The sequence below is a fragment of the Bombus flavifrons genome, chromosome 15, assembly GCF_040668555.2.
Source record: "Bombus flavifrons isolate JBK064 chromosome 15, iyBomFlav1_principal, whole genome shotgun sequence".
Taxonomy (NCBI): domain Eukaryota; kingdom Metazoa; phylum Arthropoda; class Insecta; order Hymenoptera; family Apidae; genus Bombus; species Bombus flavifrons.
Genome location: NC_138456.1, coordinates 11236174 through 11260929, shown reverse-complemented (window position 1 = coordinate 11260929; position 24756 = coordinate 11236174). Strand labels below are relative to the sequence as shown.

General features: G+C 38.1%; 2 protein-coding genes across 4 annotated transcripts in view; one reads left to right on the top strand and one right to left on the bottom strand.

Moving 5' to 3' along the window:
* The window catches only part of CDase (neutral ceramidase), a 139656-nt gene that overhangs the window by 47060 nt on the left and 67840 nt on the right, over nucleotides 1–24756 (bottom strand). The window contains exon 1 of one of the 3 annotated variants that reach the window (XM_069128180.1): nucleotides 17585–17672. The exons of 1 other annotated variant lie outside the window; for it this stretch is intronic. The gene's annotated coding sequence lies outside the window, so the exon portion shown is untranslated. Of the gene's footprint in view, nucleotides 1–442; nucleotides 461–17584; nucleotides 17673–24756 lie in introns of those variants that run through there. One more of the 3 variants, XM_069128182.1, reaches the window with a different exon arrangement.
* ndl (serine protease nudel) lies at nucleotides 2654–17523 on the top strand. Its single transcript, XM_069128481.1, has 26 exons — nucleotides 2654–2810; nucleotides 3378–3492; nucleotides 3640–3789; nucleotides 4613–5315; nucleotides 5618–5904; nucleotides 6223–6864; nucleotides 7137–7343; nucleotides 8167–8330; nucleotides 8474–8601; nucleotides 9146–9676; nucleotides 10191–10489; nucleotides 10748–10892; nucleotides 11323–11453; nucleotides 11626–11886; nucleotides 12056–12242; nucleotides 12345–12514; nucleotides 12630–12743; nucleotides 12890–13076; nucleotides 13610–13939; nucleotides 14489–14677; nucleotides 14747–14894; nucleotides 15041–15203; nucleotides 15370–15546; nucleotides 15885–16122; nucleotides 16382–16498; nucleotides 16722–17523. The coding sequence occupies exons 2-26, from the start codon at nucleotides 3399–3401 to the stop codon at nucleotides 17011–17013; spliced, it is 6054 nt and encodes a 2017-aa protein (XP_068984582.1). The 5' UTR covers nucleotides 2654–2810; nucleotides 3378–3398; the 3' UTR covers nucleotides 17014–17523.

Here is a 24756-nt window from a genome sequence, read left to right as displayed (position 1 = left end):
TTCTAATCCTCGTAGACTGGAAGTTTATCAGGATTGCTGGCACTTTTGTTACAAAAACAACCAAAATTCACTGATTTTCTGTCTTCTCTGGTTTAAATCAGCAAGATCGACCGTAGACTATCAAGCCCGATAGTAAAACGCTACTTAAGAATTCTAAACAGCTTCCAAACAGGAAGTTTACCGAGGTCACTAACACTTCTACTACAGTCTAAGAATCGATTATTTGCTTTTGCATTCTTCGATCGAAAAAGGATCAACCGAGAAAACTAGTTTTCGTCGGTAAAGCAAAACTTACAAAAAAATTCAGAGTTTCAGAAGCGGAAGCTTGGATTATTAGGTTCCTGAGTAAAATTATTAAAACACCGAAAATTCGTATGCTTTCTTCCATATTCCCTATTTAAGAGTTCTAAAACATTTTTAAATATACATGTTGGTAGCTTACCGAGATCATCAGCACTTTCGCTACAGAAGCATATATGATTCAATTATTTTCCTTCATCCTCTCGAGTTTGGATTAAAAAGACCGGTTCTCGTAACTCGGTCACTTTCTTCACCGATCGCTACAAGTTTTTATCATCTTTCAACGATGTCAGTTCTCAGAATTCGTATTATCGTCGGGTCATTCTGTCTTTCACTCCGAAAAGAAATTTTGATTTTTCCAACGATATTCATTTCGAGTCATTTCACAAAAATTCTCAGGCAATCTCAGGCAAGAAAATTGCTGCGTAATCTCGAAGAAACGCGTTATTAGTTCGATAACCTTGAAATCCTTCAGTTTGTAGGTCAGCCGTCATTAGCATAACACGATTACATCTGAACAATTCGATCACCGTACGCCATTTTATCTCAAATCTATCATAAGCACGAAATGCAAGAAATTTCTCCTAACTTTTCACTACTTTTTAGTGTACTACTTTTTTTTACCGATTTCGACGAGTGATTTGAACGTGTATAGTTGGTGTGTTAGGACAGACTGTCACTTTCATCGATCGACAGTACAGCTAGTTGAGTGCTGGCTTGGAGAAAGTAACGGAATAGCATCGCGTGTTGCGCAATGATTCGTATTACATTGGCTGAAATAATTCCAACGTAATCGGACTGGCTCCAGCTACTATGCGAGTTATTCGCTGGTAACCTTGGAATTGGTGGCATTGATAGAGTCGCTGGTAGCGTGGATAGATCGACGCTCGAGGAGATTTGTTTGAGTGAAATTTGGACGATTTTGATTTAGGCAAATGGAATCAGGTTGAGGATGTTTGTGGCACTTTCCGTGATGGAAGTATTAAACTGTATTACGATAAAGAGGGATACGCTAAATGTATAAAACCGTTCGCACATTTGCTCTGTACATATACACAAGGCTCACGAAAATATTAGAATACCTGCAGACGTCCTTTACGAGTAAATTATGTGCGTCATGCGAAACATTGTGAAATTTCATTAACACTGTTGTAATTGTATTAACAAAGTTTGAAAGAAATTGAAAAATGGCTAGACTGAGTGAATTATCGAAGATATAAAATTCCCGGAATAACCTGCTCGTTGTAATGTTTAAAGAGTGAAATAAATCTCTAAATGAAAGGTATATTTCGAAAAGAAAGATGCCCAAGGTAAATGTTTCTACGCCGATCCATGCATTTGTTTAGTTTCCATAAAAAGTTATCTTATTAAAGATTTGGGTCTGAAAACGATCTACCAAAAAGATATTTCATCTTGCAAAACCTGTAACACGAGAAAGGATAGAAATATCATGAACATTCGAATACGTTGAGGATCTCTCGCGAGGACGTTTGGTACATTTATTCGTTCGTAAAATTCGTGGAATATCAATAGTAGTTTGAAAAATCTATTTCCGCGCAACAATCATATATAGACATAACAAACGACAATTTGAAACATTCTCCGTCGTAAAATTGCAAGTCTCGTGCATTCCAACGGCCTACGTATACACAGTAATTAATGGAAATTGATGACAGCTGGGATCTTATTACGCTCAAGACAGGGCGAAAATAATGAACAGAAGTAGGATTATCATTTAATAAGCATTTATTTCAATTTGTGAAACTAGAGATTTCACAATAAACAAGGAACAAAACGGTAGTATCTATACTAAATTCTCTTTCTTCGTTCATTTATTCGTACATCCCTTCTTTCCCTATTTACACATAAATCCACTGATTTTCGTATCAACTCATACATCCATTTACTTTTTCGTCTACCAAAAAATTCACCCCCAATTCGTGTTTATCCTTTCTCATACCACTAACCAAACAACGTCACCAATCTGCGTAACTTTATCGATACAGGACATTGTGTCGGAACAATTTGTATCTGATTGTAAATTACGATATTCCGTTCAATTACGATTTACAATTTTTTTGCATCTATTTTTTCATTCGTTCGCCAACGCATCCGTTCATTTTTCTATCCGTCCGTCGATCCCATCGTCGAAAAAAGAATAGAAGGAAATAAATGTAAAAGATCGATTCGTACGCGAAACAATCTTATTGCTAATTTAGCGTTCGATGCTTATACTCCTATTTAAAGGGTCATTCACTTTATCACGATGATGAAATCTCGTTAGCCCGATTTTTAGCCAAGTCGTATTGCTGACACGTTCGATCCAAACCATCGTTGGTTCGTCGGATCGAACATCGAGTTATTTCACGTGCATCGGTTGCATCGAGTGCACGGATCGTTGACAAGAAGCAAGTTTTCCGGAAACGTTTTCGAGGTTGTTTCGGCGAGAATACCTACGGCGATCCGTCGAATAGAAACGGCGAAGAGAAGCGCTCTAAGACCTTGCGAATGTGAGTATCGTCTATTTCGTATACTTTCAAAGAACCACCGTACCGGAAACCGGAATCGCGAACGATGCAAAATGTTGCGCGTTTCACGATGGAAACTTGATACTCGATATTTCAAATCGATGGAAAAGATCGATAGTGCTTCGTAACGTGAACGTTGAATTATGAAATATCATCGAGAGATACAATTCTGCCGGAATAAAATGTTTCTATAATTTTATGAAAGAATTTGTATCTTTTTTTTAACGCGATAATCATTTGCATCGAAGATACCGCTACGGATAAACGTAATACGTACTCTACAATAAATAATTGTTCCGAATAATGAAAAATGTTGAAATATCTTTAATCGAATATTTCTAATTGTTAGATCGACGATCGACGATCGATATTAATGTTTCAAACATACTTTCCACTGCGTACTACTTAATAAACGTGGTACGGAATGGCCGATTTGTAAATAAGAAAATTACCAAAATTATATAACATCGGTGTTATTTGTCGGCATCGATCGCGCGCAAGTTACATAGGAAATTCCTCGACGTGACCTTTTGCTCTCTTTTCACTCAGGTTTGTACGAGTCTCGTCACCATGAATACAGAGTACAAGATCTCTCTTACGAAGCTGGAAAATGTACCAATAACGGACAAGCAGTGTTGCATTAACTTAACAACTTCGAAAAGCGGTACGCCGATACCTTGATATTTTCCGATCGTCTTGTTTGTCTATTTATTTTCAATCTGATACATAGACACGCGTATACGAGACGCTTATCCGATATAGATCTCGATCGTCACATCGCTACATCTCGTATGTTACGTTTCAATTTCAGCAAGTGCGACGGAACATAGTGGAAGCTCGAGCAAATATACGCATTTGAAATTTATGAGACGCCATAGACTAGTGTATCTGGTGCAAAGTCTAATCCTCGTATTGATCCTGTCTTTTGCTGGATTCTTGATATATTTGGCTGTTGTTTCAGGTGTGTAAATCTTTGTTCTATTCATTCACGGCTGGAATTCCACGTAACTGGAATTAGGGACGCTTTTAATATCGGAACTACACGCGAATCGTAATAAATTTTTCGTTGATAGTTTATAGACTAACTACGCGTTTTTAGGAATTCTTTTTAACGATCTGGTTCACGTAAGAGTATGATGGAGTAAGGAATGCGATTTAAAGAAAAACTTTGATATCAGAGTGAATCATTTATCGCGTTATTAATTTGTTACGAAGCGCAACATTCGTAATTTACAATGAACTACTCTAGTCGAGAGCACTATGCATTTTTATTACGAATAGTTTCGCGATGCTATGACTTTTCAAAAGATCGAAATGTTCGTTTCACTTAATTAAAACTCTCGAAATCGTTCTCATCTGTCTGATTAACGATATTAAAAGTTAGAAGAAAATCCTGAGTCATCGATAACCTATAGTAATCGAACGTATTACGAGGTTTCGTATTTAGAAACGTGAATATCGATTTTGCGAAAGAGAAATCCTTGCGTCGGTAATAATCGGATGCAAACTTCACGCGTTCGCACTTTCATTCTGGTTAGCTTTCTAATATTCTACCATTCGAGAACCTATAAAAATATTCGCTTAAATCGAAATTCGATGCAGGACCAATGAAAAATCGTGAATCTGTCTCTTTCTCTCGCTGTACCCTATGTTAACGCAATTCGCTGAAATTACCAATTACTAGCCAATTATAAACCACTAAAATCACCAATTCGAACAAACAAATTTTCTGTATTACACCTACGATAAATAAATAAATACGACGATATTTTAATTCGCAATAGGCTACATCTACACGGCGCACAAAATACAAAGAGCTAACGAACAAGTAAATTTCATAAGAAACAACTACCCTGCACAGCAGAAAACGACAAATCCAGCCCTACAAAGTCTGCATCGATACTTGTACAAGGATCAGCTTGATCAACAAAATCAGTTGCACTCGATAGCACTGATGCGTGAATCTCGTCGGAAACGCGAAGATGCCAATGCGAGTGCCTGTAAGCAGAATATGGAACACTGCAAGGAAGTGATCGATTCGATGTGGAGCATCGTGAGCATCGTGAACAGCAGTGTGCCACATTTGCAGGCATTTTTCAAGAACTTTTCTACGAAGACGAGTCCTATCAAATCGAAATTCGTCGAACTAGTCGAGTGTCTGCAGTGCAAGAACGACGCGACTACGTTTATCGAAGATTCTGATCCGAATACTCGTATGAGCAACGCAGAAACGATGCAGGAATACACTGATCATAGTCAGATTAAGAACAACGTTGATATCGTAACTAATTTGTTAAATGACGAGAAACACGACGACGATAAACAGAATTTGAATAGCGATTTCGTGAATGCTGGTACATTGAAAACGACCAAGGTCGAAGAAAACGTACAGAAATCGACTACGGCAAGTTTTAAGGATAGTTTCGGAGGTAATGGGAAAGGGGATTTGAATCGAACGACGAAAGAATTGGAAACGGCTGAGAGAATGTGAGTATCGTTCGACTATTTATGCAAATTCATGTCTTTACGAATATCGGTACAAATATTTTTGCGAATTTTACGCTTAAGGAAATGAAATTTAGGTTGAAAATTATTTTACCTATTGCACGTTGTACAGAGGGCTATACCTTGAATATTTTACGTATTAATTAAATTTTCTATAAACGAATAAATCTCTGTTTCCATAATAAATGAATAAATTTATCTCTCCGTATATTCGTAGAAATATTTCTTTTCAAATGTTGATAATTTCGCTGATATTTCTTAGTAAATGGTAATGTTAACATTAGCTCATCCACGACTAGAACGATGGAATATAAAGCGACGAGCGCGTCCACGGAAGTGGATACGATTAATGCAACGACCAACTTGTCGACTACACCGAAGGCGGAAGAAACAACGGTCAGAATCAACGACCAAATGATCGGAAACGATGATACTAAGCGGACCACGGACGTGACAGCCAAACTAGGCGATGGCGACGTGAGGAAAATTGCGATCAACCCGCTGCATCCTTCGGTGCATCCTCCGAACCAAGGTCACGAGCAGAAGGTAGCGGAAGGGGAAGGTGAAAACGGTAGATGTATAATTTATCACTTCATTCTATGTTCGAATGACGAAAATGTCCCGTCAAATTTGTTTATGCTAAGTCGATGCGTATGAATAGCTTTTTTTTCTTTTTTCTTTCTATTTCTTTTACCGGTCCAAACACTCGTTCGATAGAAGTTTATTATCTTCACGCTGTTGATACGATAATACGATTTATTTATCGTATGTTTATTCATGACAGATAATACAAATAACGAAACGATATTCTTGAAAATATAACACTAACGACGAACGAATTTATTAGAAAATCTAGCGATAACATAAGAATGAAAGTTTTCAATTTCAGCAGGCAAAAATTCCAGCAAACCGGTCTTCCGCGATAAGTATGGAAGAATCGTCGCCAAAGGAACCAAAGAATTACCTTCAGGAATGATTCCCACGGCGGAAACGATAAAATCGAGTCAACAGCTAGTACTGACCCCAACGATCTCCTGGGTGCCTCATCGAGTCTGTTTCTACAGTCCAAGCGCGAATAATAATCCAACAAAACAATCGGGTCCAGGTCAAACCATGTATCCGGCATCCTCTCCGGGAATTTCGTACGCGTATTCGATGCAACCCGAACGACAAGGTTTCCAGAATCTCGATCAAATGCAAGGTTACGTGCAAGTGCAATCTCCTGCACAAGTATTACCACTGCAACCCGGCCCTGGTAATTTTGGATCATCCAGCGGTCAAAGAGTCGGTCCATCAGGCCCTGCGATTCTGAATTTTCCACCTATCCCTGGACATCAAACGTCTTCCAGCGCCCCAGCCAATTCTAATAGCAAAACGCCTTATTACTGCACGTATATTCCTGCACCAACGTTCCAGTTCCCGGCTATTCCTGGAGTCTCCGAGTATCAGAGATCTTCCGTCGCGTATGACAAGGAAGAGGCGGAGGATACTTTTGCTAACGAGAAGAGGGACGACGAGGAATTTCTGCATAGTAAGGGCGTGTTCCAAAGATGTAGCAAAACTCTATTTGTTAGAACTAGAATTCGATCCAAGTAATTTGAGAATGAAAGGGTTATGTGTTTGCTAGAAGATGGATTGGAAAGATGCAACGACGAACAAATATGGTTAAATGCAATAAATACGATTCTTGAATATGATACAATCGATAAATGGAGGAATAATGAAATTCCAATAAACAGAGTTCTACCGCGTGGCTTTAATGATTTATTGTTTGATCGTTGTTTTTGATATTTTATGTGGTAGGATATCCCGACGAGTGTCCCTCCAATACGATTCGATGCAATGATGGCAGGCGATGTGTATCGAGATCGCAGTGGTGCGACAGTGTGGTGGATTGTCACGACGCTAGCGACGAGAGGACGTGTTCTTGCAGAGATCGAATATCGCTCGAGCGACTTTGCGATGGGTATTTCGATTGTCCGCATGGGGAAGATGAGTTGGGATGTTTCGGTGAGAATAAATTTTTGCTTTTTAATACGAAAAGTTGAAAATTTGTTAGCTTGAAAATTCCGAGGTTCTGGAAACTAAACGTCCGTAACTCCGTAAGCTTAGAACTGAAAACTTTTCGCTCTCTGGAACTGTAGAACTTAGGTACTTGAGAATTTTCAAACTTCGAAGGTCAAGAATCTAGTACTCTAGATTTTTTATTCGAAACTTTAGAACTTAAGAATGCGGATCTTTAGAATTTGAGAGCTGCGAAATTCAGGAACTGCAAGATATTAATTTTTAACTTTAAAACCCCCGAAACTCGAGTGCTCTGGTACTCCGGAATTCTACCACTCTAGTTCTACTTCTATTTCGGCGCTCCAGAATCTTAGGATTCTAGAATTTGAAGACTATTTATCATTTTGTCATCATTCCACAATTTGAAGATCCTCGCATCAATTTGACGCTAATTTTCATATGTTATACCTCTTATGCGCGTACAACAGAACTCTGTTTCATCGATGGAGTAACATATACATCGAAGTTCTTGTCAATTATCCGATATAAAATATAAAATATCTCTCGTTGTAGCGTGTGATCGATATAAGCACTGACGAGAAGCGTCAATATGTAAATATCAAACGCGAGATATTGAAATTTCACATAAAATCAGTTTACATCTTAGTCTCGATACGAACGTGAATATTTTGCACGAGATGGCACTAGGTACTGCGATTTTATTTTCCAATTGGAACTATTTTATCCGTGGAAGGAAGATCCTGTTTTACTAACTCGCAACGTAAAATTCTTATGTTCTGCTATCTTAAGTACATGTTACGCTTTTCAGGTTGTCCAAAAACTTCGTTTAGCTGCAACGATTGGCAAAGACCATACACCACTGACACTTGTGTACCGCTTTCCCAACGATGCGACGGGAGACGGCAATGCGCTAATGGGAAAGACGAAACGGACTGCAATATTCTCACTCCCTCGTACATCGAAGGAAAAAATGTAAATCACGAATGCAATTTCCCCTATCATTCGCAAATATGATCAATCACGCGTTATCTTATGTATTAGATATCGTGTTTTGTACGTACGTACACTAGGTACGCTTTATAATACGTTGTTAAATATACACACATATTCTTTAGTTATTCACGATCGGCTACACCGAAGGATATCTCCATAAGAACTACAAGGGCCAATGGTACCCCGTGTGCCCTCCGATCGACGCATGGGCCAAGGATGCCTGCATCTCTGAAATTGGCTCGCAAATCAAGTAGGATAAAACTTAAGAACTCGAAAATTTGGAATATTCCAGAGGTCTAACATTTTGGAACAGTAAAATTCTAGAACCACAGTACTCTAGAACTGTGAAACTCGAGAACTCTGGGCCTTCGGATCTTTAGAACTTTAGAAATCCAAAACTAAACGATTCAGAAACTTTAGAACTCTAAAGATCTAAAAGTAAATATTCGAGAGCTGTAAAACTGGAAACCTAAAAGTAAAGGTCGGAGAAGTTTAGAACTCTTAAATTCCAAAACTCCAGAACTCTGATCGTAGAACTGTAGAACTTTGGAACGTCGGAACTTCGTAGAACTCTGAAACTCTAGAACTCGTAGGGTTCTGCAGTCGAGTAGAATTCCGTTTATCTGGGCGTTTTAATTAGTACGAACTCCGGCCATTCGAACTATTCATCCTTGAACGAATCTGGGCTTAACTGCAATTCATTTTAATTTTCACACGACATTTTTAGATGGTTACTCGTCTTAAGACATATCGCGTTACTAATAATCTTGATTTTTTTTCAAATTTTATTACAGCAAAGCTCCCGAAATAAAAGTGCATTCCGTGCCAGGCAACGCGTACCACGGCCCCTATCTAACACGAGTGAACAACCAAACGAAATTAATTCCCTCGTGCATGGACACAGCGATTTTCGTACGTTGTCCACGATTCTCGTGCGGAACTACCGTGTTTTCCCACGAGGATTATCTACGACCGCACATACTGGAAAAAGAGGACCGAGCTCCTTTACAGATGTACGATGCAATTATGTTTCCACCTGACGATGATACTTATATCGAATACGAGGATGTAAGACATAATGAAAATAAGAAAATTGTGTTACCATCGGACGATGACAATATAGATCCAGGAGATAACGAAAGTAAGAAGATGGGCAGGAAGCAGGACGATATAGTTGGTTCGCAATTGCGCGTCGTAGGTGGTCGTGCGAGTCATCCGAAAGCCTGGCCGTTTCTGGTGGCCATTTACAAGGATGGCGTTTTCTATTGTGGCGGTACTATTCTGAACGAACTTTGGGTGCTTACAGCTGCTCACTGTCTCGAAGGGTACAGGCATTTGTACGCTTTAAAAATAGATTTTCGACGAATGCTTGAAAATTTTTGGATGATTATCATTGACAGTAGACGAAAAAAGTAATTAAAAGTATGGCAGCATATGATAATAAATTCGAGAGATTCAAGTAGCAATTGTAATTTGTGTACATGAATATTGTTTCTATGTATTTCAACGTAGAGATGCAGAAACATGTCATTTTATAAGAATAAATTCATAGTCGTCTGGAATATGTCCGTGAGAAATAGCTTTTTGTCACGATATTTGACTTTCTCGATGAATTTGTTTTTATTTTCGTCTACTTAAGACTAAATTATATAAAAACGTATTGCATTCTCTAGCAGCGTCGTTTGTCATATCGATGTATCATTTTATTCGTAAATTTGATACCTTCCATTTGTAAATCATTCCAAAAATTGACGTGGCGTACGATCAAACGATATAAATATTTCGAAAAACGTTGAAAAAGCTATTCATTCACGATGTGACTATTAAATTTGTAAACAGCTACGTAGGCCAATATTTTGAGGTCCAGGCTGGAATACTTCGTCAAAATTCTTTCTCGCCGATGTCACAATCCAGAAAAGCACGGTACACGGTGATGTATTCGCAATACAACGCTAGACATCTGCAGAACGACATTGGTATGATTATGTTGGACGATCCTCTGCGTTTCAATCGATGGGTGCGACCAGTTTGTCTTCCTGGCCCGAATCTCCTAGGACCCATGTGGAGAAACAAACCAGAACCTAATACAACTTGTATAGCGATTGGTTGGGGTACTACCACAGAGTATGGATTAAATCGTAAGACATTTCCTTTCGGTCTAAATTTCATAAATTTCCTCTAAATTGCACAAATGTGTACGATTCACTGATGAATAAACTATACTAAATTTAACGAACTTCGTCCAATGATAAGCTGTACCAAAGTTAATGACAAGCTTTTCAAAAAAAAAAAAAAAAATGTAATGAATTTGATTTAGCGACTATATCAATTTTAATAAAATTGATTTGGTAACGAGACAAATCTAATTAAGTTGATATAATTCTTGGATTTTCCAGCCGATCATCTGAGGGAAGTAGAAGTTCCGATATTAGCAAATTGTAAGTACGAAGAAGACCAGAACGACGCTTCCATTTGTGCTGGATATCTTCACGGAGGTCGTGATGCTTGTCAAGGAGACAGTGGCGGTCCTTTATTATGCAGGTATATGATTATCCAACTAATGGAAAAAATCATTTTTTCTATTGGCAAGGATAACTAAGATATTAAGAGACCAACGATAAACAAAATGATTATTTCCCTAAAGATAATGTAGCTTTTAATTGGCAGGTCCACCGATCGATGTTTCCAAAAATACAATCTTTTTTTTATTTATTCGTCCTACTGATTTTTCCTCTGTGGATTGCTTATGTATACACCTTCGCTGTGTATACATCTCTAACGTTGTTAAATCACCATTTTTCTCGTAAAAGCGTTTCTAATTATTGTTTTGGAATTCATGGCGTCGATTGCTGCGCTCCATCGTTGAAGTATTCAACCATATAATGTTAGGAAATTATTATTCGAGAGAGTCTAGCTAGTGTAATTCAGAGTTTAGTCTATAATTTGGTTAATTCGTGTCATTCATTCGTAGAAATCCGTACTCGACATCGCAGTGGTACGTGGCAGGCGTAGTTAGTCACGGACAAGGCTGCGCTCGACCGGATGAACCGGGAACCTATGCGAGAGTCAGCTACTTCCTAAGTTGGATTCAAGAAATTTCCAGTGAGTCATATCTCTGGCACTTTTATCTTCTTGTTCGAATTCATGCAAAACGAGTAGAAAGAACAAATAAAGCCGATAGAACAAGTAGAACCAGTGGAACAAGAGTAGAACAAATAGAAAATTAACAAATATCACATTTTCGTGTGCTGCTATATTTATGCTTGATATTTAGATGGTCGAGGTGTGCCTCCTCTAAGGCGCACTCCTTTGGAAAAATGTCCAGGATTTAGTTGCGACGGAGGCCTAGGCAAATGTTTACCGATCGAAGCGCGTTGCAATCGAATAGTCGATTGTCTGAACGGCGAAGACGAAGTCGATTGTAACAATTCTCCCCTTTACAAGCAGATGGAGAACGCCACTCACGATTTCGAGCCTATACTATCAACGCCAAGTATAGATAATTTTACGATGTCTAGCGAGATAATCACCACTGGTAGGTTTTCCACAATTTCTTATAGTAATTTGCTTCGTCGTAATAATTTTGACTCTAATAAATCGGGATTATATTCAAGGTTTAATTTTAATAACGCTTTTCAACTTCTATTAAAAACGAAATGACAAATTTTTAATTCTAACAGCATTCGTATGTAAATTATTTTTAGAGTTCACAACGTCTTACGATACGATCGACAATGCGACTGAGGAATCCGTGTTTACGCAACAGGAAAATGATGACTCGGAATCCGAGGGTGACGATATCTCGACTTCGACAACTTCTACTATTATTTACACTGAAACTGTTTCGCCATTAATAGAGACATCTTTTCCTACGGTATTCACTTGTACAAGGTACTTTTGTTTTAATTAAAATATTCAACACGAAACGCGTTAGTCGACAAATATATTTATTTCAGCAATTCCGACATATTATCGTATTTGTAAAATTCACAGATTGCTTCAAACTATTCCAATTGAGAAAAGATGTGACAGAGTGGTGGATTGCGAAGACAGTAGCGACGAAATGAATTGCACTTGTAAGAACTATTTGCGGAATCTAAAACCAAGTGCTATATGCGACGGTTACGTAGATTGCGATGATTTAACGGACGAGCAGGACTGCGGTAACTAATTATTCAACTATCGTACCTTTTTAATTATACCATTAAATAGAAAAGAATTATGCAGTATAGAATAATTGTACAATCAAGTGTAACTAATACTTTATTTATTTTATAGAAATTTGTGCTGAGAATGAATTTTTGTGCAAGACGAGTAAAACCTGCGTTTCGATGGCGAAAATTTGCGATGGAAACTTCGATTGTATCTTTAAGGAGGACGAGCTCGACTGCTGTGAGTCATTTTTAATTTACCAAATTTTTAAGATAAAACTTCTTTATTTATTCGATATACATTTTATACGTATATACTGTTTTATACAATTTTATACAAAAATATATTACTACAGTTTAAAGTTTTATTTGTCTTCTTTCTTACAGTCACGTTGACCGATGGTCAACGTATATATCTCGATGGTGATAGAAGACCATTTTTAAACGTACAAGGAATTCTGACTAGATACATCGAGGGAAAATGGCAACCAACTTGTCATCGTCCTAGAATGCACAAAAACCAATCTACTGCCTCGATCATTGGACAAAATATGTGCGAATACTTTGGTCTTGCGTAAGTATATTTTCAACTCTACGAATTTTTAATCGTTTTATATTCCACGCTTGAATTTGATTTTTCGATTATCTTCGGAAACTGCACACGGTACCTACGTAACGTAGTGCCGGAATAGCGTGAAAAGGAGCGTTTAGATAATCGATATTATCGTCAGTACTATTGTCAATATTACTGTCAATATCCAGGATCCTCATCAATATAATGACAATATATATATATATATATTGTCAATACAATGTCGAGAACCTTTAATATCGACAATAATATCGATCGTCTAAACGGTCCCGAAGATTCCTATGAATAGAACGGTTTCCATAAGGTTTCAAATGCACAACTTCAAATTCCATCACTTGTGCTCTCCGCTGATTCAACATCCTTAAAGACACAGCTAAAGTTCGATGCTTGATATTCCATAATAAATCCAATAATCTTTCTTCGAGAATGAAAATTCCTCTGATACGAAGAAAGAGGAGGAAGAAATAGGAGTAAAAATTCCGAGGCTTATTTAGTTATTTATTTTTCGCTGAAAGAAACGTTCGGTCGTCGAAGTCCATCGTCGTGAAAAATTCGCAACTGGAAAGGATAGAATGGCGCAAAGGGGACTCCACGTACCAAGAGAACTCATCAGCGGCCTCTCTGGACGAAAAGGACGAAACATGTTTGGGACTTTACGTTCACTGTGCAGCGATACCAAGCGGCAGTATGTACGCTCACTTGGCGATCGACGATAGAACCGGAAACCGCGACTACCTGTGGCCCTGGTTGGCTGCCATCTTTGTCGACGGACGCTACCGTTGCATGGCGCTGCTCTTGGACTCGAACTGGTTACTGTCCGCCGCGAAATGTCTCGAGAACGTCAGGTAATCGAAGCTATTTCGACTATTCAAACGTTTAAAAACTCAACAAATTCGAAGTTTCAAAGAATTTCGAGCGGATTCTATTTGGTTCGAAGAATCGTAGGTTTCAAAAAATTTTACGTGAACTTCGTACAATTGTAAATTTTATGGATTTGAGTGGATTAGTATTCGCTGAAAAACATTTAATCGTCTAATCCTTTTTGCATCAAGGAATTTCATGCGAAGTTTGCATAATTCCAGCGCAAAATTTTACTCGTTAAAGCGATAAATTCTTTGCTACGCGACGAAAGGTTTGGAAAGTTTGAAAAATTTGAAGTCTGTAAGTACTTTACGTGGAATCTATCTGGTTGAATTGAGTCATTGAGTTTTCATGTTTGAATCGTAACATAGAATCACAGAAATTTTTCTTTCCAAGGGTTTTTGACAGATGTCAAAATGTTTGTCTTCGAGATATTAAAAAATATGCTTTGTTTATTTGATATTACTTTAAATTTGCGACTGTAACATTAACTTACTGGTTTTTAACGAACGACATTTGCAAATTATTTCCAGGTTGAATACAAATTATGTAGCAGCCGTACTCGGTTATGGTCGATTATTCCGTCAGATAAACGGTCCTCATCAACAGGTATCGACCATCGATGAGGTGCATTATGTGAATAACTCGGTGTCGATTTTATTGCACTTGAAAAATCGAGCCCACTTCAGTCGTCACGTGCAACCATTGTTCGTCAACAAAACGTAAATACAACAAACTAAATTTGGCAAAATTTGTCGAATCGTTTATAAACATTTATCGAATATCTACAGGATTTATCTACCAGGAGCGATGGACACTTGCGTGGCTGTTGGAACGAACGAAGCCTACGAGATAAAGTCTGTTTTCTTGAAAATTATTTTTGAGAATTGCTCAAGTTGTCAACGATGCTTCGTGAATATTTCGAATCCCGAATGTTCGGTAAATCCTATTTTATTAAAAAATTTTATCAATTTATTCACTAACAAACAAATATGAACGATTTTTGGAAATAAATCCTTGTCGATTTTATAACGTCTTATTCGTATTAAAAAACGATTGTATAAGTATCATTCGTCGTTGTTCAGGAAAGTGAGACATCGAGGTGGAGTGGCATAATATTCTGTCGTGGCAGAAAGGGATGGTATCCTGCCTCCGTTTTCCAAGATAACAGAGGAATTTGTAATTTCCAAAATGCGCAAAATATGACGAGTATCGAACACGTAAATCCCTATCTGATGGAAGTAATCGGTAAATGTGCATTCTACTCTAATACTACTAACGCTACCAATCTAAAATTCTACTCTATAAACCTGTAAAACTATACAAATTATCCATACTAAATTCGTATTAAAATTACATTGTATCGTACTACATTTTATATTAAATATATTAAATTATATGTAAATTTAATTAGATGCTCCAAGACAGTCGGTGGAACCAATTTGTACGGGTTTCCGATGCAACATTGGACAGTGTATTTCGCAAAACCGGGTTTGCGATGGTATTCCGGATTGTCGTGGAGAAGAAGACGAGGACACGAGATATTGCAAAGAATTCCAAGAAAATTGTGAAAATAGCGTGGACAGCTGCAGTAAGTGCTACGATAATTTGAATATTTCTAAGAATTTTAAATTTTTGAGTCTCTTAACTGTACAATAATTAGACTATTATATACATCGATTGTTCGATACTTGGATTTATTTATATTCATTGAATCTATATGTTTGCGTAGAATAAACATGTTTGCTTTTAAATTTGCATTAAGACTGGCAAATAAATTTGTAATACTAGAAATTTTACTTGGATTTCAAAAACTAGAGAAAATATCGAACTAAAATTCAAATATTAACAAAAAACAATGTATGAAAAAATAATTTCTTCGTATTACATAAAGAATGATTAAAAGACGTATATATTTTAAACGTTAAGACTGCATGAAGACACAGCTTCGCTGTAGAAATGGCAAATGCGTCGACAAAAGTGCGTTTTGCGATGGAAATATCGATTGCTACGATGGATCCGATGAACCTACGATATGTACCTGCGCAGAATATCTGAAATTAACATCGCCAGAGCGATTGTGTGACGGCGTACGACACTGTCTGGATAAAACTGACGAATCACCGGAAATGTGTTCTTGCAAAGATTTCAGCTTCAAATGCAAAACGTAAGAATTTCTTTGCAACTCGACATTTTTATATAATTTCAATTATTAAGTGACAACTAACGAAGCAGAGCTGTAACAATGACGTCGGTATGTTTGTTCATATTTTATAAGCCTAGCCCTATAATATAACCAAGAAATCCATACACGAAAACTATTACATTTTCTGAATCTCAGTTACGAGATTACAATAAACACTGTAATAAACACTTACAAATAAACGCAATTGTAGAGAGTTGATAATGGTTTTGTCTGTCGATAGAACAAGCGAAAACGACACCTGCATTGCACAAGATTTTATTTGCGATGGGGTGAAAGATTGTCCTAACGGCGACGACGAAGCAACGTGTAGAATGTTGAAACTATATTCAAACGACAGGTATTTATAATTCCTATTTAATATCTTTAATTGTCTAGTCTTTAAAAATTCACCCATTTCACAGATGTATTTTTAAATCTGATTGATTTTTCCTCTTTAATTCTCGTATATTCAATTCGTCTTCGCATTCAATTTACGATTTATACGATTATCTCGTAAATGAAGGATCCGACATTAAATCCTAAACTTATAATAAATTTTCAATTTTCAATTTTAACGATAGCTCTGGAGAAGTGATTCGTCGAAGTTACGGCGTGTGGTACACGGAATGCTTCCCAAGTCCTACCGTGGACGAAGAAGATTTAACAAGTTTGTGCGAATTCATGGGATATTCTTCAGGAATCGTCAACAACGATACCGTGGTCACAGACAAGATTATGGTTCCCAAAAGAGACGAGTTTTACGCAGTGAAGATGAACGAGATGTCGTGGATGTTTTTAAGGAACGATAAGCCACTGATAACTTTGGAAAAATCCAATGAAACCTGTTACCATACGTTTGTCACTTGTTCCTAAAGTTTGCCAAACTTTAACATACTACCTGATTCTTTTTATAAATCAAACGTTATCTTCACATATCAAAATAATTTAGGTAATGTTGTAAAACTTCGTATTTATTTCGTAATTTATTTAAAAGTGTCATTGTATTTATTGTAAAATAGAAATGAAAAGATAATGTTATACAATTTTGCTATTTTAAATAAAAGTAAATGTAAATGAGTCTTTTAAATATTACGTTATAATTAGAGCACTAAAGCGTATAAAAGCGAAGACGTTGAATAATGGATAGCGTAGATAAGATAGAGCTCTGTATCGTTTATTTGTGAGAATTAGAAAATTTATTTGTGGATAATACTTGAAAAGATAAGGAAAATTAGGGACGAAGGTTCGTTAGATTTCCCTGTTTCTGTGTTTATGTTAATTTGTTGGATTTTAAGTTATCGATCGTCCAATTTATAGTAACGTTCGATACGAATAACACGCGATCCTATATCGTTCGACTTTAAAATAAACATTTTTTATGACAGCGTATCTCTTTGACCATGAAAATTCACCAACCAATTTTCTATCGTAAAAAAATTCTTACCAGCATCCTATGTGTCCCATGATCCACCGATTCCTCGTCCAACGATCGTAGAGAGCTCGAAGCCTGGTCACAATTACGCAAGCGTCTTCTGTCGAGATGAAAGAAGAAAGGCAGAATTAAAAAAAAAGAAAGAAGGCAGCGCTGCGTGAAGACAAAAGTATCGAATAAGGTTGGCTGTAGCAAGGAGGGGATGGGACGTGTGAAGGGGAGTATGGAATGCCACAAATGGGGTCGCAGCCGTTGAAGGCAAACGACTGCGCCCTGGCGAAGTGCCTTCGACGACGGAAAACGCTTGTCCATTCACATTCTACGGCTGACTAATTCGTACGGTTGTCAGGAACGTGATCCATACCGTGATTCCTGCGATCTGACGTTACATCGTCAGTATGACACCGTAACCATAGTTGTTTAACTCTTTTACAACTACTGACCCATGTACGTAAAAGGTGAAGAAGTCAGAGCACATAAAGAGGGTAACAATTAACTGTCTTTCATGATGTGGATAAATATAATTGTAACTATATATACACAACGTTATTGACCTAGAACATTGCTATAATTACGTACACATATTGCACTACCACACATAAGTGTCGCGTGAATCACGTTACGAGTATCAAATACGCTTTAGTCGATTTACAACAACGGTACACGGATGTCAGTAAGATGTATGAAGTAATAAGAAAGTAACGGTTAAAAGCGATACCTGTCGTCTTTCGATAGAATCTACAAGTAGTAACTTTTTATTATTTGTCGAAATATCGAACGACGGTATATTAAAGCTTGAAACTCGATTCGTCGTATCCGTAGATTTTATACATAGTTGCACGAATTGGGAAAATAACTACAACGTTAAGAAATAATAGCAACTCGTAACGATACACTAGTGCGAGAGAAAAGTAGAAATTAAAAGTATAAAAGGTCGGAAAAACGATCCGAGAAAAGACGCCTTAAAGTACAAGGAACTGGAACAACGAGAACAAGGAAGTAGAAGAGAACCACGATAATCGGTTGGATGCTTAGAAACCACCCTCCAACCGTGTTCTCCTCTCCACCACGCGCGCCTAATCGTGCATCTCATATACCCGTATGAAAATCAGGCATCGCATGCTTCAAAACAAACGTAGAAATATATCGAAAGGAAGCTGTTCGTCCCGACATCGTTTAAAATCGTAGGTACGTACGTTTCAACCGATGCGTTTCAGCCATCGTTCGAGCTTGCAGCTCGAGGAATAACAGAGAGTACAGTGATCTCGGAATTGCATTACATGCTTCCTGAGCGTCGATTGCGCGCAAGAAAGGTAAAAAGAAGGGGGGAAATAGAAGCGCGAACGAAAGGAGAACGAAGAGTAAAAAGGAGAAGAACGAGACGAAAAATGGTCGAACAATATGTAGTCTATGGTCGTGTTTCTGAATCCGCTACGAAGCGCTCCTGATGTTCGTCTATGTGTACAGCGTAAATGATCGATGATTTACGTTGACTTATATTGGTATTCGGGCGCGATAATAAAGTACGAGATATTATTAGAAACGCCGCTATTTTCTAGCTACGAGGAAATTAATTTTTCATATTTCCTCGAGCCAATGTGGGTTACGTTTAATACGAAACTTGTCCACTCGCTAAATATTATAACAAATACCATGTTTTCGATACTTTTTGTACTTTTACGTGTTATATGTATCTGTTTGCATTCCTGCGTCTTTCAAATTTTCGCAAACGCATAAATATTCGCAGTGTACCAACGAATATCGAAGGAGTAAAAATTAGAAGATTTTCTAATGCAGTCGCCAGAACGATTTTGTTGGCCGACTAATAGTAAGTAGATCGTCGATTGTTCGTACTGTGAGTCAGCCATATTTGTGGTCAGGGAACGACGATCGCCGCTTAGCTTTTCTTCCGATGGCGTTCATACCGATTATGTAATCAACGCGGCGCGTACTATGAGTACGTGTAATTTAGTTCCAAGAAGTACCGTTGACTCTGCTCGCTTCACCGCCTAAGGTGCTTCGTTTCCTTCTGCAACCGTGTTTAACCGGCGCGCGTCTCTTCGCTTCGAGATCCGACAGAAAGAACGTTGGATAGCCAGGATGCAACAGGAACGCGTTCCAATGCCTTTTTTCCAAGAGTTTCTAAGGGAGTCTATTAACTCGAAGATAAATAATCGATGATCGATCGAAACGTGTCTGGTTTTATCGCCGCGACAGTTGTTGCTTATTCGTCATCGTCTGTCAATTTCTTTCCTAACGCTAGAATTGTCTACGATTAACGTACTTACTCGTAAAACACGTATCGAATAGGTGGAAATGGCATAGCCGTATGAAAAAATTGGCAAAAAAATTCTGGCTACGAAGGATGAGCAGTTTCGAAGGATCTCGAAAGAAGGATCCCAGAGAAATTATAGTAATACCAGTGGCGCAAGTTGATACGCGGAATACGGTTAATTGTACCAGGGAACGAGGAAATTGTTGCATTTTAATAACCCTCGTTCGCACGAAGCGCTGGATCCTCGTAGAAAATGAAATCGCGTGTGTTGGTCGCAAAAACCGCTTGCAAGGAATTAGCGAGGCAAGGAAGCTGTTGAGCAACGAGCCTGGCCGAAGGAAAGTTTCCTTTTCGAATAATTTAACTCGGACGTTAGTCGCTGGATCGTTGCTCGTTTACGAAGATTGGAAAAGCGATCTTCCAGTCTGTGATCTTTACGAATCAAAGATGGAGTAGAAGTTAAGAAGATTCTAGAATAGACGTAAATTAGACTTGAGATGAATTGAGATCGCGCACGTGATTTGGAAATTTGTTGAACTAATCTTAGTCGCGTAATTGCGAATAGATTAATTTAGACTTTATAAATATTCTGATATTTGGCTTCATTTTTCGTAAGAAATTGGCTTGAGCTTTTATTTGAAGTAAAGGCGAAAAATAATAATTCGAAACGATGGATTATTTATTTCGACTACATTGTTACTTTTATTTTAGAAATAATATGGAGAAGCTAACTTTATTGGCTTTATTACAGTATATATTAAAACTGAGAAGAATCGAGAATCGAATAAAACGGAATATCGATTCTACCTCGTTACAGGATTGCAAATAATTTACAAATTTCCATAAATTTGTTCAAAGACACCTACAAGCTATAAATTACGCTTCGAGTAGGCTTCCTCGGATGAAGACGTTCGCATAATTCGGTATGTTTGCATTCGGCGAAGGTGATCAGCGTTACAAGATGCAACAACATCCACGGATGATTAATCGTACCCTACACGCGCATTTTTTATCAACAGGTACCTGCTTTCACTTGGAATCCACGATTAAGCTTGCGTGTCTTTCGTTGTAATGGAAAACCGAAGAACGCACCGATGACTCTTGCAATTTACAGAGATCGATTTCTAAGTTGGGAAGTATGTAATGGCAAAGTAATTTCTTTGCCTTTTTATTCCTCTGCTGTTACTTTTATAATGAGAAACTGACAGACATGCCGATGGCTTTTGCAATCTTCAAGGATTCTTATGAAAACAGTAATAGGAATGAAGCGTAGATACCGTGGATATGGCGAAATAATTTCTCTGTGTCATAAGCTTCCCTAATGTCTCGGCAAACTATATGTATGTAAAATATCCAAAGTATGCTGCTACTTGCAACATTTAGCGGGTGAAATAAATCTCTGCTTAATATTCTTCGATTCTGTTAAGATATTTTGCATAAAAGTTCTTACACGATATACGGAAGCTTTCGTGAACGAAGGTGGACAAAATTGGGAAAATCGTTCTGGACTTTAGCCGATGACATACAGCGATTACAAAAAGTACTTGCATTTTCGTATTAATGAAACGTATTAATTAAATTTCGTATAAATTATTAATAAAAATCTTATAAAAAGTTGCCTCGCTAGAAAATAACGCGTATGAATAATTTCTGCGATCAAATTTCAAATATATATTTATTTGTTTCGATTTGATACGTGCACGTAATCGTCCGGATGGATAATCTTGCAACGACGAAGCGATGGAAAACGGTGTCTGCGATCGATGAAAAATGCCGTCCACGTGAAAAGCTGGCTTACCTATATTCATCGAGCACGTGAAATCGTTGAAGACGCGTGAAGGCAGCGATGCTCGGCTGCGAGCAGTCAGGCACCGATACCGTTACACTTGGCAGCTTCCTGCCGCTCGGAATACGGCCTCCATCGGCCCTGTTTGTCTCTCTTCTGCATACTTATGCTCTACCTTTTTGGTATCGTCATTGTCACCTACTATCGGTGCGCACGCGCGCCTTCGATCTTATACCGTAATACAAATGATCGCGAACCGACGCGACCACACGATCGAACCTGGAATTCTTCACTTTCGTATGCATATAAATACATAACCTAGATACTTCTGAATTCTTCTTTTTCGCGGTGTTCTTTAAAAGCAACATCGGTTCTCCTCTATCTCGGATTTCAATCGAACGAAATTCAATTTTTGTATTGGCTTGGCATTGCGTACGAATCCAGATATTTCTCGCTTCTTTCTTCTTTCCATGATATTTTTCGGAGTAATATCGGTCGCACAAGGTAATTAATAATGGTAATGGATGATTATTATCATATTAACGTTACGAATGTTACAAGGAAATCTAAAAGCTATTAACATAACGTTATTGACGTTAGTATCAGTTTGTAGATTTTGTCGAGTTTGACGATGCTTGGCGGACTTTAAAGAACTGTTATGTGGTTTATCTGTCGATAATTATAATTGATGTTTTCTTCTTAATAATTACAGCAATTAAGCGATACGTTCGTTGCACGTAGGTTTTACGATTCGAAGGAACTTTGATAAAGCAACTTTGATAATTGATAGTTTTATGAACTTTTAGCTTGAACGGCTTTTGTCTGCTATACTGTTATAATGATCTCTTAGATTTAGGTAGATAAGCAAGCGAAGGTGCAATTAGTACTCGCAGAAATTATATTTTTCAATGATCACGGAACGATTTGTTAACGAAGTCTACATAATTATATCTTAATTAATTATGTGACTGTGTAGGTTTTATCGCGAAAGTTTCTTGAACTTTGATAAATGAATTCTCCCGTTAATAAGGCAGGCAAATCATACTATAATCAACTACGATGATATATGTATAAAACAGTAACGAATCTAACGGGTGTTGGGAAAGTAATAGTCATAGTTGTTGTCATAGTGCAACGGTTTAAACGAATATAATCATACACTATAGTCTGTAACAGCGCATATCGAGGAAAATTTCACGCGTTAAAAATAGCATTGTGGCTTTTGAAAAATTAAAGATTAGCTACGTTCCTCGAAAGATATTCCAACAAAAAAATTACCTTGATCGTTCAGTATAGCAAAACGTCTGCACGTTTCATTAGACTGATAATGAAAAACATATTCCACACATTGTTACGTTGGTGTCGTGAATCCAAGAATCGCGGCAAAGTACATTTTATTAAACAATTAATTATTAAATTTATAAATCCATCCTTGAAACGTTATCTATGCGTATAATACTTCTTCGTATAGAGACGACGTTAAAAAAACAAGGTCAGCGTGTAAAGAAGACTTCAGTCCCATTAGAAACAACAAAGGCGGCTCTCCAGTCGAATTAGGAGAAAATATGATAATCGTCTAGTAGTTTGCACAAAGCAAATCCTAGAAATCCGATAACTTTACACGCAATGCATGACCGCTTACCATGCACTGTTATTAAAAGCTGAAACTTCATTACGTACGCACGGCGGCTCACGCTGCACGCCTAAATCGGAATTTCCCTTCCGCCATAAGCTTACCACCATTCCGTTCCAATTGCGATCGATTCGTAACCGATCGAAGGCACACTTTTCGCGAAAAGTAAAAACCACGCATTCCAAGCTGGCCTACGCGAGTTAGCTTTCAAATTACAACGATTATCCGCGTCTTTTGAAAGCGGTCAACAGGCTGACGTCATTCCGTATGCTTCCTTCGTTCCTGCGTGGCAGATATGTGATTCGTTGATCGTTAGTTTTCTTCGTTTGGTAAGTCTGGTCTTAGTCCTGTGTCAGCGATTAATAGAAATTGCAAGGAAGCAAAAAATCCATCCAATACGATACTAATAGAATTCTAATTCTCTAATAAAATTTCGATCGAAACGAAAAACTGCTTCTTCTTCGATCGTTCTCAAACCTACCGCAACCATCCTTCCACCAGACAAAATTCTCAGCCTTCCAAAAATTCTACTCGCACTCGACTTAGCTCGACTCAATCCCATTTTTCTAACGGAACTTCGATCGAAGAAAACATTTTCAAACGTACCCGTTTATCCCTTTTACCGATCCAAATCTTTCATCCGCCCAAAAAATTGTACCCAAATATGACCTGATCCAATCCAATTCCTCGATGATCTATGAAACCTGCAAAAAACCCGGACAGCCCGAAGCACAAAGCTATCCTGTTCTCTCGATAGAGTCAGTCACGAATTCGTGGCGACACGTCACCTCGTGGTCAAGCGGCACGATTAGGCAGTTTTGGCAGGACGTCGACCCGGTGCGAGAAACCGTTGGAAACGCGTTGTCCGGCTGGCGTGTACAGGTGTATTGCACGTATACGTGTCGCGGTGTAACGCGCGTTGGCTGATCGCATGCCACGAACTCGTATGAGAGAGCGAGGCTTCAACAGCTGTCTCTTCCCTCGTCTCGCCTTCGGTCCGTGTCCTACAAAACTCCTGGCAAATTAACGTCAGGGCATTTACGACGACCTCTTTATTCTCTCATACATGCTGGCGCATGTGCGCCACGTTCGTTCCACCATGGAATGCCGAACTATAACAGAAATCAGCCGCGGAAGACTTCCTCTGTTTCAGCGAAACCATGGAAATTAGTCAGCGAGGTTCTTTTTAATCTCTGTTTGATCCGGTTTGAGCGAGTTTGATGGCGTTGACAGACGTTTGAGACGTCAAACTCTCGCGGAATTTGTTCGCCGATAGAGTCGAAATTGCTCTATTTGGTTATCGGGGGAATCGGAAGCTACGTTATTCGTATTTTATTTGTTAATTAGATGCTCCCTCCAACTTCTATAATTACGAAAGACAAATATTCGAAAGTAGCACGAATTTTCATTTCATTATCGCAATATCCATATAGCGGAGAATTGTAGAAACTCCGGTAGAGGATCCTTAAGTAAAAAAGTAGAACCCAGGA

Bases quoted from the DNA above. Each gene is read 5' to 3' on its own strand.
- ndl (XM_069128481.1), top strand. From the start codon at position 3,399: ATGAATACAGAGTACAAGATCTCTCTTACGAAGCTGGAAAATGTACCA. The intron at 10,490-10,747 runs GTAAGACATTTC...TGGATTTTCCAG, and splicing joins CACAGAGTATGGATTAAATC to CCGATCATCTGAGGGAAGTA. The intron at 10,893-11,322 runs GTATATGATTAT...ATTCATTCGTAG, and splicing joins GGCGGTCCTTTATTATGCAG to AAATCCGTACTCGACATCGC.